At 41.4% G+C, this 13,846-nt stretch overlaps 1 protein-coding gene across 16 annotated transcripts in view; it reads right to left on the bottom strand.

The window, feature by feature from the left end:
* Nucleotides 1–13,846, bottom strand: part of GRIP1 (glutamate receptor interacting protein 1) — a 319,763-nt gene that overhangs the window by 100,407 nt on the left and 205,510 nt on the right. For 15 of the 16 annotated variants that reach the window (XM_068669271.1, XM_068669276.1, XM_068669278.1 and 12 more), the window contains exon 2: nucleotides 4,740–4,820. The exons of the other annotated variant lie outside the window; for it this stretch is intronic. In XM_068669271.1, coding sequence (XP_068525372.1) covers nucleotides 4,740–4,820 — 81 coding nt within the window. The remainder of the gene's footprint in view (nucleotides 1–4,739; nucleotides 4,821–13,846) is intronic. 16 annotated transcript variants of the gene reach the window in all.

The raw sequence follows: 13,846 nt of genomic DNA, 5'->3' as shown, positions 1-13,846 counted from the left end.
CATACCATCTGAGGGGAATAGCAATGAATGCTTTCCATGCGGTGTAGAGTGTATGCTGATCACTGATGGTAACACCAGCTGACATCTTTCCATCCAAGTCCTGAAGAATGTTACCAGGTTCAAAGGATCGCATCTTCCATTTCAGAAACTATTCAGAGCTGACCTACATACTGTCAACATTCAGATCCTGTCCCCAAGCAAAACCAAAAACAGCTGTGCTACTGCCTCAAACTAGTTAGTGTTGCTAATACTAGGACTTCCTGCTGCTGCCAAAATGCTTGGGTGGGATGTGTCTGCATCTCTAGTAAGGCAAGCCACAATGCATCTGCACATCTGTGCACAGATAAAGATGCTATTTACAAGGTGCTAGCTTATCTATAATATGTGAGGCCAAAATTTCTAAGTGTCCAAAGTGATATAAAAGTTTAGGAGTTATTTTCAGAAACCCCAGTAAACTCTCAAACGTTGACTTTATCAGACTGCTTAGTCTGATAAATGTATTCATGTATCTAAACCCACAATATCCACTGTGCTAGAATGGCAATTTGTCAGGGCATGAAAAAGTTTAAATTATTTCTTTTACTGTTTTTACTATTGCCCCAGCCAAATCTCATTTATACTTTAGGGGTCCTAAGATCCAGAGATCACAGAATCACAGAATTTCACAGAATTTTCTAGGTTGGAAGAGACCTCAAGATCATCGAGTCCAACCTCTGACCTAAAACTAACAGTCCCCACTAAACCATATCCCTAAGCTCTACATCTAAACATCTTTTGAAGACTTCCAGGGATGGTGACTCCACCACCTCCCTGGGCAGCCCGTTCCAATGCCTCACAACCCTTTCAGTAAAGAAATTCTTCCTAACATCTAACCTAAAACTCCCCTGGCGTAACTTTAGCCCATTCCCCCTCGTCCTGTCACCAGGCACATGGGAGAACAGGCCAACCCCCACCTCGCTACAGCCTCCTTTAATGTACTTATACAGAGCAATAAGGTCACCCCTGAGCCTCCTCTTCTCTAGGCTGAACAAGCCCAGCTCCTTCAGCCGCTCCTCATAGGACTTGCTCTCCAGGCCCCTCACCAGCTTCGTCGCCCTTCTTTGGACCCGCTCAAGCACCTCGATGTCCTTCTTGTAGCGAGGGGCCCAAAACTGAACACAGTACTCGAGGTGCGGCCTCACCAGAGCCGAGTACAGGGGGACGATCACCTCCCTAGCCCTGCTGGTCACAGTGTTTCTGATGCAAGCCAGGATGCCGTTGGCCTTCTTGGCCACCAGAGCACACTGCTGGCTCATATTCAGCCGACTGTCCACCATCACTCCCAGGTCCTTCTCTGCCTGGCAGCTCTCCAACCATTCCTCTCCCAGCCTGTAGTTCTGCTTGGGGTTATTGCGCCCCAGGTGCAGGACCCGGCACTTGGCCTTGTTGAACTTCATACAGTTGACCTCAGCCCATCGGTGCAGCCTATCCAGATCCTCCTGCAGAGCCTTCCTACCCTCGAGCAGATCGACACACGCACCTAGCTTGGTGTCATCTGCAAACTTACTGAGGGTGCACTCGATGCCGTCATCCAGATCATTGATGAATATGTTAAAGAGGACCGGCCCCAGCACCGAGCCCTGGGGGACGCCACTAGTGACTGGCCTCCAACTGGACTTGGCTCCATTCACCACAACTCTTTGGGCCCGGCTATCCAGCCAGTTTCTAACCCAACGAAGCGTGCGCCAGTCCAAGCCAAGAGCAGCCAGTTTCTTGAGGAGAATGCTGTGGGAGACGGTGTCAAAAGCCTTGATGAAGTCAAGGTAGACCACATCCACAGCCTTTCCCTCGTCCACCCAGCGCGTCACTTTGTCGTAGAAGGAGATCAGGTTCGTCAAGCAGGACCTGCCTTCCATAAACCCATGCTGGCTGGGCCTGATCGCCTGCTTGCCCTTCAAGTGCCGCATGATGACTCCCAAGAGGATCTGCTCCATGAGCTTCCCTGGTACTGAGGTCAAACTGACCGGCCTGTAGTTCCCCGGGTCTGCCCTCCGGCCCTTCTTGTAGATGGGCGTCACATTTGCTAGCCGCCAGTCAGCTGGGACCTCCCCCGATAGCCAGGACTGCTGATAAATGATGGATAGGGGCTTGGTCAGCTCCTCTGCCAGTTCTCTCAGTACCCTTGGGTGGATCCCATCCGGCCCCATCGATTTGTGGACATCCAAGTGCCGTAGCAGGTCACCAACCAGTTCTTCGTGGATGGTGAGGGCCACATCCTGCTCCCCGTCCCCTTCCACCAGTTCTGGGTACTGGGTATCCAGAGAGCAACCGGTTTTGCCGCTAAAGACTGAGGCAAAGAAGGCATTGAGCACCTCCGCCTTTTCCTCATCTCTTGTAACTAAGTTTCCCCCTGCATCCAGTAAAGGATGGAGATTCTCCCTAGTCCTCCTTTTTGTGTTGATGTATTTATAAAAGCGTTTTTTATTATCTTTAACGGCAGTAGCCAGATTGAGCTCCAGACGAGCTTTGGCCTTCCTAATCTTGTCCCTGCACAGCCTCGCTACATCCTTATAGTCCTCCTTAGTGGCCTGCCCAATTTTCCAAAGATTATAAACCCTCTTTTTTCTCCTAAGCTCAAGCCACAATTCTCTGTTGAGCCAGGCTGGTCTTCTTCCCCGCTGGCTCATCTTTGGGCGCATGGGAATAGACCGCTCCTGCACCATTAGGATTTGCCTCTTAAAGAGCGCCCAGCCTTCCTGGACCCCTCTGCCCTTCAGAACCGCCTCCCATGGGACTCCACCAACTAGTGTCCTGAGCAGCCCAAAGTCAGCCCTCCGAAAGTCCAATACAGTGGTTTTACTGGTTCCCTTCCTGGCCCCGCCAAGAATAGTGAACTCCACCATTTCGTGGTCACTCTGCCCAAGACTGTTCCCGACAATCACATCCTCCACCAGTCCTTCTCTGTTTGTGAAGAGAAGGTCTAGCAGGGCACCACCCCTGGTAGGTTCACCCCTGGTAGGTTCACTAAAGATGCAACAAGGCATGAAGATAGATGTCTTCACAGTATCGAAAGCTGAAGAACATACATAAGCCTAGATAATTTTTTTTCAGAACACCTGAAATTTAAGAGTATATCTCACCAGACACTTGTCAGTATTGTCTCTCTGAAGTATCTCTGACTCATGTACAGCACACAGAAAAGATTTATTTGTAATACACCACAAAACTTCCAGAGTATGGAGCTTTAAAAACATATAAATAAATAAATTAATTAATAGTCACAATGACTACTCAGCATTTGACATTTCTATTTTTATCAAACGATCTAAAGAAAAATTACACCAGTACAACTTTCATCAAACCTTCTCCTTTAAGAATATGACTGAAAATCATTAGGTGTTCTCATAATGTTATATGAAATCATGAACTTTAGTCTGTATTCAGACCATAGCATAAGTATCTCTCAAATACAGTAACCACTTCATAAGTATCAGCTAGTAAGTTCAAGGTGAAAAAAAAAGAAAGATTAAAAAAAAAAAGACAGTAAGTTAAATATTAGAGACGCATGAGCTAAAGCATTACGTGTAGAGCTCCCCATATAGACATCTTAATTCACTCTGAAGAACAATGAATCTAGATTTTTACTGACTTGACAGAAAAAATGTTTGTTGCTTGTGTAATCAGAGTTCCTTATAAAATGCCTAATAGACACCGTAGTTGAGTAATTTTGCAACAGTTATGATTGTACCATGAGAATAAAAATCACTTTAAATCGCTAGGATATTTTAAGCAGACGAAAGTAAATCACCCAACTCTCCTTTCCCTGCTCCCTCTCCCTCTCTCTCACATGCACACGCACCTGAACATAAAACATCCACGAGATGTGTACTTTGGACCTTCAGAAACATGTCAGTTATTATGATGAAATCTGAGCCTGGCAATGGTGTAAGTCTGAGCTCCATCCCTTGTATCCATAAGCTCTCAGAAAGATGTGTGACTTTGCTTAATAACAAGGCCATGGAGCACACGGAACATTAACATTATTCGTTAGAAGGTGGGTGACACGACCTTACAGTTTCTGATTTCTGTTGCATTACATCTTCCCTTCCAGTCAGAGGTTACTGCTGTTGAGCTGAGAATGGCAGCATCAGTTATTCCACCTGTGCACAACCTTTGTCAGTGTTCATTTGTTTTCATTAGTAGATCCCTAAAATTATACATGAGGTGAACACCTCTTTAGATTGCTGTGTATAATACTTGCTTTTCACAAGCATCATTTGCAGACTCATTTGAAGTAATTATATGACACACAGGTTTGAAGGCCCATTGATCTGGTGAGTCCAGCTTTGTGTGACAGGATGACAGACTACTCAAGGATGGTGTATGCATGGCAGAAAACCATGTGAAGATGAGAACTCTGACATACTGCTCAGTGTTGGAAATATGAGCCAATCTCCCTACACCGTCAAAACTAGATATAAAAGAATGGATTTCACAAGGCCTGAAGATGTGAGCCTCTGATGAGAAGGTTTTTGTGATCAATGCCTGAAATCTGCTGCAAAAGGCAGATGCAGAGATGTTCCTGATACTAAAAGCCCCAGGAAGCCTAACCGTGGAAACTCCTTATATGGGACCTTCCTTACAAATTATTTAGTGGTAACTATAAGTCATTTGCTTTTTATAACTAGTTTAATTTTGATTAGTATTACATTGCTGTTCACAAACGAGTCACATGTTATAAAAAGCAAAGCAAGTCTTACCTGGAATACTCTGTCTCCTCACAGACAATGCTCCATCAGGTGGCTTTGCCTGGTTTGCAGACTTTGTGTAAGGACTTTCATCTAAACAGAAACAAGCAACAGTTTCAGTTACTGATAAATATAGTGTTAAAAACAGTATAATTTTTAAATCTAATTACTGTGTGAACTAGCAATGCAGAGTACAAGAGTTGCTGTAAGCTGGATGAGGATGGATATTTCTGAATTCTGACTCAATCACAAAGGCTCTGAATAACAGAGCTGAGAAGTATGGAGTAAAACTCAGATCAGAGATAATGCTCAGTTGATGACAGGCTGAATATACAAAGGCCTTTTTGGTTTTCAGATAACCACACAAACTTTCCTTTTCCTGGTGTTAAGAAGCTTCATGTGTCAAAGACTCCAGTAGCAGAGAGAACATCCCTGATCAGGAAAGAAACACCTCCAGAACCTTGTGAATATTCTGGCTGTAAAGATGCTCCTTTTCCTTTTCCTCTGCCAGAGGATGCTTCCTTCTCTGTCATAACAAATGATTGGAGAAAACTTCAGAGAGATGTTGCCAAATAGGCCAAGCACATTTATACCAAAGAATGGCACTGTGACAGCCTGTGTCTAAATCGGAGGCTTTGTGGAGCACCTACTGATCAACCTGAAGGCAGCTGCTGGTGGGACAAGAAGAAAGTCATCAATTAAAGGCAGCATCAGGGAGAAGTGAGTCTCTTCTACATCCCTCCTAAGAATAGGATGACTGGTAGGGAAAAAAATCAACTACATTGTAGCTTTAAAAATGACAAGCTGTAAGATCGAGAAAAAAATGGGGATTGAAGAGAAGAAATAAGAGTGTGTATTTTATTACTTCAATCAAAGGAAAGGAATCACAAGAAATTAAGCTTCTGTCTTGGTTGTCCTTTAATCAAATGTTCAAACACTTTAAAGCATTATCAAATCCTTCTACTTACATCTTTTTCCATCAGGTTATGAAAGACCAACCAGCTTCTAGCATGTGCATGAATACATGCTTGAAAGAGATCAATGACTAAAGGAATCAAAGACTAGAGTACCTAGTGCATCAAAGACTACAGACCCAGTACTGCATCCTGAGATCCAGTGGAACCACATTTTCTGGAGAGTCAGGTTTTCTTTTCAGCTAACGCTCTGGACATGATAAGCCTTCTTTGCTGATTACACTATTTATGTCTTGTAAAGTCTCAAACTCCTTTAGAAACTCACATCAAAGACACCAATCCATTTCTATTCAAGTGAGATAAGGGTTTGGTAAGCAAAATTTATTTTAAAGCCAGGTCTCAGAAGGAAGTGACTGGAAGAGCTGCTTGGCATTAAAAAATGATTTCAACAATGAACTCATCTTCTGTTAGGTGGATGTTGAAACAAAAAAAAGCTGAATATACCTAATGTTTTTTAAGGGCAAAAGATTGTTGCATGGCTATGCACATTACCAAAAGTGCAGCAAGTAAAGAAGAAAATATATTGGTAAAATATCCCTCTACAGCCAGATATCATTGCTTTTTCTACCGTAAAATTAACTCTCATTGCTTTAGAACTGCATTGTTACAAGGAGGAAGGTAACAGGCTTGACTATACTGCATGCTGGTACAAACTTGAAGAAAATAAAGCTGTCAGCTATATAATAAACAGGAGCATGAAGAAATATTAACATAGACCCAGCTACACAAGTTAAGGAAAAGGGAGATGTATAAGCCTTTATTTCTCCATTTGAGGTAAGTGGAAAAGCTAATATTATTGCATATGCAGAATATACATACCCTCATTAAAGAAAAAAAAAAAAAAAGCGAACAAGAGCTTCTAAGAGGATTAACTTTTTTCTTTCCTAGAAGAGTCATAGTTGAGGTAGAACTCAGGCTAAGGCTCTCCAGACAACCTTGCTAAATTATATCAATTCAAAAAAAATATAGGGATCATCAATAACATGGCTTGGATGTCACATGTATTACTCCTTATTCGCAGGTGCCGTATGTGACAGCAGATATTGTGAGACATGCATTTTTCTGTTAAGAAGCGGGCAGGAAACATAACACAGTTTCTTAGGAACCGATGGATGGTGATGACTTTTGGGCCCTATTTGCATGTGTGCTCTACCTGTGAAAAATATATCAACTTCAAGGAATAAAACAGCTCTCTCCTAGACAGACTCCTTACATATGCATTATTTCCATCAGACTGGAGAGATGGCAAAAAGGAGAGGAGAATTTCCACAGCTAGGCCTTTTTCATTGAATCTTTGTCAAGAGCAAATGAATAAATCAGGTACAATATTTTGCTGGAACAGGATTTTCCCAATACTGCACTACAGTGGGAGTGCATGTGGTTATCCTGAATTCAGAAAGAAGGACAAGCCTGCAAATCTTGCTGGTTAATGGCACCGGTGAGGGAAGGTCAGTGTACATTCAAGTTACTTGCAAGGGACCCTGAGCAAAAAGTCTCATATTTTTACATACCAGCTGACAGATACGGCAGGAAACTGAGACTGCTGTGTAAGCTAGCATTTTAGTCCATGTATATTAGCGCTGAAATCTTGTCAGGTATTTACGCAGTGTATGTACTGTTAGGTACTGTGGGGATGTAATTATGTTACATTTCTTAATCTGTCTACAGACTTTGACAGAAAACAAAGGAGCCCCAATGGCTGTTTCACAAACTTTTGAACCCCTATTAAGGCAAAATATGTCCAGTCATCATGGGGGTATAACAACAAGCCACTGCCTCACTGGTGGACTGGGAAGCTTCACATTGCTGGAAGTTCCCAGGCCAGGAAAGAATTGTCTTTCAATGCCCATTTAAAAGCAAAATTGCAGCCCAGGATAACCAAAAAACGGTGTAAAGAACTCCCAGAAGCAAAGGAAAAAAACAAATATAATCACCTAGAGAAAGAATACAGACAGCATCCTTATTTGAGATAGAAGACTAATACGAAGAGCAGATAGATACAGAAGTAGACATCATCCCAAAGACTAAGAGTAAACTAAAGAGACAAAAGAGCCCTGGTAGCCCTGAAATGTCAGACCCCATCATGCTGTCAAAAAGGGGAGAAATCTTTTTGTCTGCATTAGCAAAGTTGTACGTATGGTCATAAGAATTGATAAATCAAATTCTACTTTACGCCCCCACCTGCCAGAGGGGACCTTTCTTGGCAGGGAGGATCTTAAAACATGCAAAAATGTTCTCCTGATGATATCTCCTGATATCAGTGCTTAGAGGGATTTGTCCGAGTGCTTTGTGTTTCCAGCTTCCCCCTCTCCAGCACAGAGACTCCCTGCAGACAAAACCCAACCCAGAGAGCCACCACCCTCAAAAAGCAAAGGAGTAAAAGGATTCGGAGCATGCTCCAGCAGGCGACAGTAACTCAAAATTAAGTAAAGATGTGATATATTTAAGAAGCCACACACACAAAGCAGAGGGAGAAACAGGCTGGATTTGGAGGCATAAATCTCAAGCCGAAAGCCCTGACTGGAGCAAGCCAGCAGAGAGCTGTGTGCTGGAGGGACCTCTGAACGTGCCAGCTTTGCCCCTTTCCTCAGGAGCACACCGTGGGTGTCCATGCTTATGACACTGGAAGTAGTGTAGCTCTGTGGATACAGTCCTGGAACTAGATTCATTACATCCTTTTTTATCCTCCCTCCTCCTCCTCCCCCCCCCCCCCCCACAATTTTCTCTGGTGAAAGAATAACCAGCCCCAGATACACAATGTCTATCGAGTTGGTGTGTAATATAGAGGTGACTGCTATGCCAGCAGATCTCTTCATTCAGTTACTACAGGAAACAAACCCTCTTACACTGTTAAAGAGGTCATTACCCCCAAAATCATAGCTTAAGTATTTTCTGCAGTTGCAAACGTGATAGCAAACAAGTTGCCTGCTGTGCTACTGCCCCCCTTTCCTGGCAGAGTGCAGCAGTGATCCCGAAGGTCCATTATGAGATTCCTAACCTGTGAAGCCAAATCAGCATCTTGGATCCTCTTTACACTTGTCCTCACAAAAGCAACAGCCCCAAGTACTGGTGGCAGTACACATCATCCTCTCCAAGCTCTGCCCACAGTTCTTCCAATTGTAGTGATCAAGTGGACAGACAAGCAGCCCTACTGCTTGCAGTTACTACTGTAGGCTTACCACCTTCAGCTGTGACCCATGAGGCAGATAAGCAGCTCTTTGCACTTTCCTGCCTATTTTTAACCAGCTGGCATCTCCACCCTGTAACTGAATGATTCATTCTTTGTGTTAAGGACCACGCTGTGAGCCATTTATAGCGTTCTGCATTGCCCCTGCTGTACAGGGGAGCCTCCGTCCAAGACTAAGGGCTCTTTACACTCTAACAAACCAACAGTAATATAATCCTATAAAGATTATATATATGTGCATTGTCCAGTATGTAAGTGCTTGGGACTGTGCTAGCAAAATGACCATATGTAATCTTTAGATGTTTGCTATATTCAATTTAATATCCTTTGAACGATACCAACTGGGGGCACATAAAAGGGAACAGAAGGAAAGTCTGAAGATATTTCTTCAACAGTCCAGTCCAGGCATTCGGTATATGGGGAGGTTTATGGCCACTGAACCACTTGTGTGTCCCTCAAGACGGCTGTGAAAGCTATTGACACAAGAATGTTGTTTACAGATGGGGTAAAGGCTACAAGCACTCCCTCCATGCCAATCTTCACACCTGGTTAGAGGATCTTTCCTGTTGCTGAGGCATGGCCAGGTGATAACTACTGAACCCAACAAATATCACAGAATTATTAAGGTTGGAAATGACCTCAAAGATCATCTAGTCCAACCATCCCCCTACCAACAATGTCACCAACCAAACATGTCATAATCCTGTGCGGCATCATTCTTGTTCTTCAACAACTTTCTTACCAATGTCTAGTTACGGGATAAGCCATTCTTTAGCCAAGGGAGGAACAAACTTAAACCTTTTTAGAGTGATTCCTAAGCAGACCAGAATCCAGTCCTGAGGTGTTGCTCATATGTTCCTCACTGTGCCTCTCCTAAGCAATTAATGCGAGTTCTAAGACTCCACAAAAAAGTACGTCCTTCAGCTTGCTCAGTGTATGGGAGACGTAGGACTATCTGCACGTGTTGTTGCTCACACTCTTTGTGGTAGCACACATCACAGACTAGCAGAGAATCATGTTCCAACACAGAAGATGACGACGTGCCAAATTGTCAAGATGATGATTATGGCAGACAGAATATCCCTGAGAAGATCAGTTTATTTATCAAAAATTAAAAGCACAAGTGTCTCATGTATTGCTTCAGGCATTCCTAGATCTGCAATATCCTGTTCGCTCCTGAATCTTACAGTGAAGAATATTTTTTCAGTAAAAGCAAGAGATTTTTATGAATCCTGCTAGCACAGCACACAATACCATAGGCTCTTATACTTCATTTATCTGAAACTTAACCTAAATTTCATCTTTAAATGGCATAAGCTTACTGTTATCTAAAAGCATCATTTCTGGCACAGTATCATACCTGTGACAGCTGGTAAATACTGAGCTACAGCACCCTTGGTTATCCCCACAGTTTGCAGCTGGAGGCTTTCACAGATAAAAAATAAATACATATCTCCTGATGTCTGTGGTTCAGAAGCTCAAAAGTGTAGAGGCATGCCCAGAATCTCAGTATAACTTTATAACCATTCCTACAGGAATGTACTCTCTTCTAAGCTCAGACTTTAGAGCAGAGACTCAAGTCTCAGTCCATGTTCATAGATGAGCACCTGGACTCACAGCCACACAATCATTCCATCTCTCTCTCATCAGTACTTTAAATATGTCATACATAGTAAAATAGTTTAAAGTTATCTCCTCTAAAATCAATTTGAAGCCCTGCACTGGATCAGGCAGAAGAGACAAACTGAACTTGAGATCCCTTGTGTGGTTCTGTGAGTTACCAACCAATAAAAATATAAAAGGCAAAGTTGTCAGGAGCACTCTAAAAACACCTCTGATCTCTCAAACTCATCTCCTCAATTCCAGTTCTTTGTTCCTGGTAAAAATGCCTGAACTTATTTTCTCTGCACTAATAAATCTGAAAAATGCAATTTTCAGGTGAATCTACAGTAATGGAAAGAGGAGGGAAAAAAAACACAAACCAAACCAAACCAAAACAAAAAATATCAGAAGAGAAGTTGGAGCTTAGTTATGAAGCTCTAGACTGCCCTGTCTCTTCCTGCTGGGACAACTTCTTTTAAAGACAGCAGACAAATCTTTTTCTCTGAACTTAGAAATGAAATAATTCTGAACAAGAAGTAACTGAATATTTATGTAATACTCCAATCAATGTAACCAGTAACAGACACAATCAGAAGATATATACAAGCACAAACTCTTAAAAAAAAAAAATAAACTGGCCTTATCTGATAACTGAATCGTATGAAAAATAATAATATTCTTTATTGTTGCTGTTGTTATAACTCAAGCTTATAAAGGTCACTAACAATTGTAAAACTCTGAAAAGTTTTACAATAAATTGAATTATAAGTTTGTTCTGAGTTGAACAGACTTGAGAAGATAAAACAAATGCAATTTGCTGCGCAGGAATGAATAGTGGGAATTTTACTTTGGCTGTTGATGGAAGATTTGGCACAAATGTTTTTAGCTTGGTGTAACTTCATCCTTAGTAACTGTCATTGACAACAGCAAAAAAAAAATAATCTCAGAAAATGTATTCTTCCTTGGAAAAGAGGATGTTTTAAAAGATTTGCTTTTAAATAATGCAAAAGTCTAAAGAAAAATTAACATTCTGGAACGTTCATGGTTACCGCGATGCCACCACAGCTACATCAGAGTGCAATGGCCTATAAACAGTTGAAAAAAGAGACAAAATTGGCTAAGTTCATTCAGCAGATGTATAATGTACAGATTTTGAACGTATATGCTTCACGAAACAACAATATGTCAACAATTTGCTTTGCCCACGTGCTAACCCATTCAGACTTGTTACGGGAGCTCAAACCATGAAAGAAAGCATTAATTTACCCTACTGGTGCAAAAGAATAACATTTTTTCAAGTTCCTTTCACAGGAAGCTATGGCTTCGATCACTTACAATGAATCTGGATTCTTTAAATGGCAATGCTGCTTTTCAAAGTAATGCTTAGAAATACCTCCAAATTCTTAAGAGCTGTATGTAAAACAGTGATTAGTGAACTAGGCTCCAAGTAGGACAAATATGAATGTACTTAATCTTAATCCTTTCTTATCAAATTCTCTGCTCAGTGCACTCCAGCAGTCTTTATTAAGAAAGCATAGGGTTTCAAATGCTTCCATAAGTAACATTTGTTGGTGTGTGTGACACGAACGAATTATGAGAAGGAAGAGTTATTATTGCTGCTCTGGTAATTTCCTTTCCTGCATTTAGCAGAGTACCCCTTGGTTTTCCTACAAACTTAATTTTAACAGTTATAACATCCAATGAATAACTGTGTTGTCTCTCTAAAGTGAAAATTTATTCAATTTTATTATACTTTATGTAAATTTAATTCTCTGTTTTCTGAATTATGCAGTTACTTATTACAGTAGCAGCTCAGCTTTAATCTACAAGCAAGGGAAGTAGGGTTCTGTAATTATGCATAACTGCGAATCTATTTCCTATTGATAGTTAAAATACCTCAGCGAGCTTGGCTGTTTCAAACTGATCTGAATGTCCTCCAAGTTTGCTTGTCCAAAGTTAATTTCCTAAGACTGTGCTCAGGTACCCGAGTCGAAATGCTTGGTTTCCTAGCTGGCGAAGTGTGAGGCTCTCCTTCCAAAACCGTTTTGCTCAGGAAAATTCAGAACTTTCTAAGAACATCCAAAACACTCAGTGTCTGCTGAACGCTGAAAATATGTCTCAAGAGATATGAGCATATGGTGAGATTCACTTCAGTGGATTATCAAATAAAGAAGTAATCCAATTTATATAATACCCTAACCACAAACTACTTCAAATCTGATAAATATGTCTTTTTGTTTATACAGCATCAAGTATTTGTTAAGGGATTAAACTTGAATGCCATAAAACAGAATCATTACTGAATCGTTACATGATTTTAGGATTCAGTGCAAGTTTCACTCTGTTGTCTTGGGCTTTTGTTTATTGTTACTGGAAATAATATAGGGATAATACATAAGTGAAGTATGGCTTAACCAGAGCAGCTAGAAACTGAAAAAGCTGGGAAATTGAAAAAGCTCAAAGAAACTAAGGGTGTTAACTCTTTTACCTCCATGAGACAGGATTTTTCTGTATTTATAACTTCTGTAGACAATCTTATTCTAAATGACGGTACTGTAAGCCTTAAAGGAAAGTCATCTTTAAATTTGAAAGGAAATTTCTATGTGACACAGATCTCACCAACAGGAAGCACTTCCAGATATTCAAAATACACTTTTTGCTTTGAACATCTCATGGCTTGGGAAGAGTGGCATCCTGGTCTTGTAAAGGTGTGTGTGTCTCTGCATGTGTGTTCGGGAACATCACATCACTCTTACGTACTACCACACGCTGGCATTGGGTGAGGGGACCACACAACAACTTGTAAAAAAAAATAAATACCTGAAAACAATTTTCTTTATGACATTCTAATAATTAAGATATTCAGTTGTCTTGTTTAACAATGCTAAATCAGTATCCCTCAAAGAAAAACAGCACTAAATTTGACAGGGAAGCACAAATGCTGAGAATATGATGAAAATTCCTACAGGGCAAGGGAACTGAGTAAAAGAGCAAGACCTGACCAAGGCAGTAACCGAGGGCCAGAAAATCAGGCTGCATTAATGCTACACCTCATGGAAAAACACTTCTATGAATAGATATTTTTAAAACCTAACAGTGACTTTAATGTTACCTTTGCAATCCTTTGTCCAGCTATTCCTCCCACAAGGGATTTTGCTGGGCTGGCAAGACAACTATATATATATATATATATATTTCCTTTTCCCACCAGTATATATATGGATTATGATCTTCTAGCAGTACTTATGGGGAAGACACCTACCACCTTCTACCTGTGCAAACCACAAGGTAAAGCAGGTGAGGAATACCTGTGCAGGCTGCTGGCATTACAGTTGTCAGAGATGGTGGGAAAAGAG

The sequence above is a fragment of the Anas acuta genome, chromosome 1 (assembly GCF_963932015.1).
Source record: "Anas acuta chromosome 1, bAnaAcu1.1, whole genome shotgun sequence".
In the NCBI taxonomy this organism is placed as follows: Eukaryota; Metazoa; Chordata; class Aves; order Anseriformes; family Anatidae; genus Anas; species Anas acuta.
Note: the sequence above shows the minus strand (reverse complement) of the source record. Positions and strands in the feature narration are given on the sequence as shown.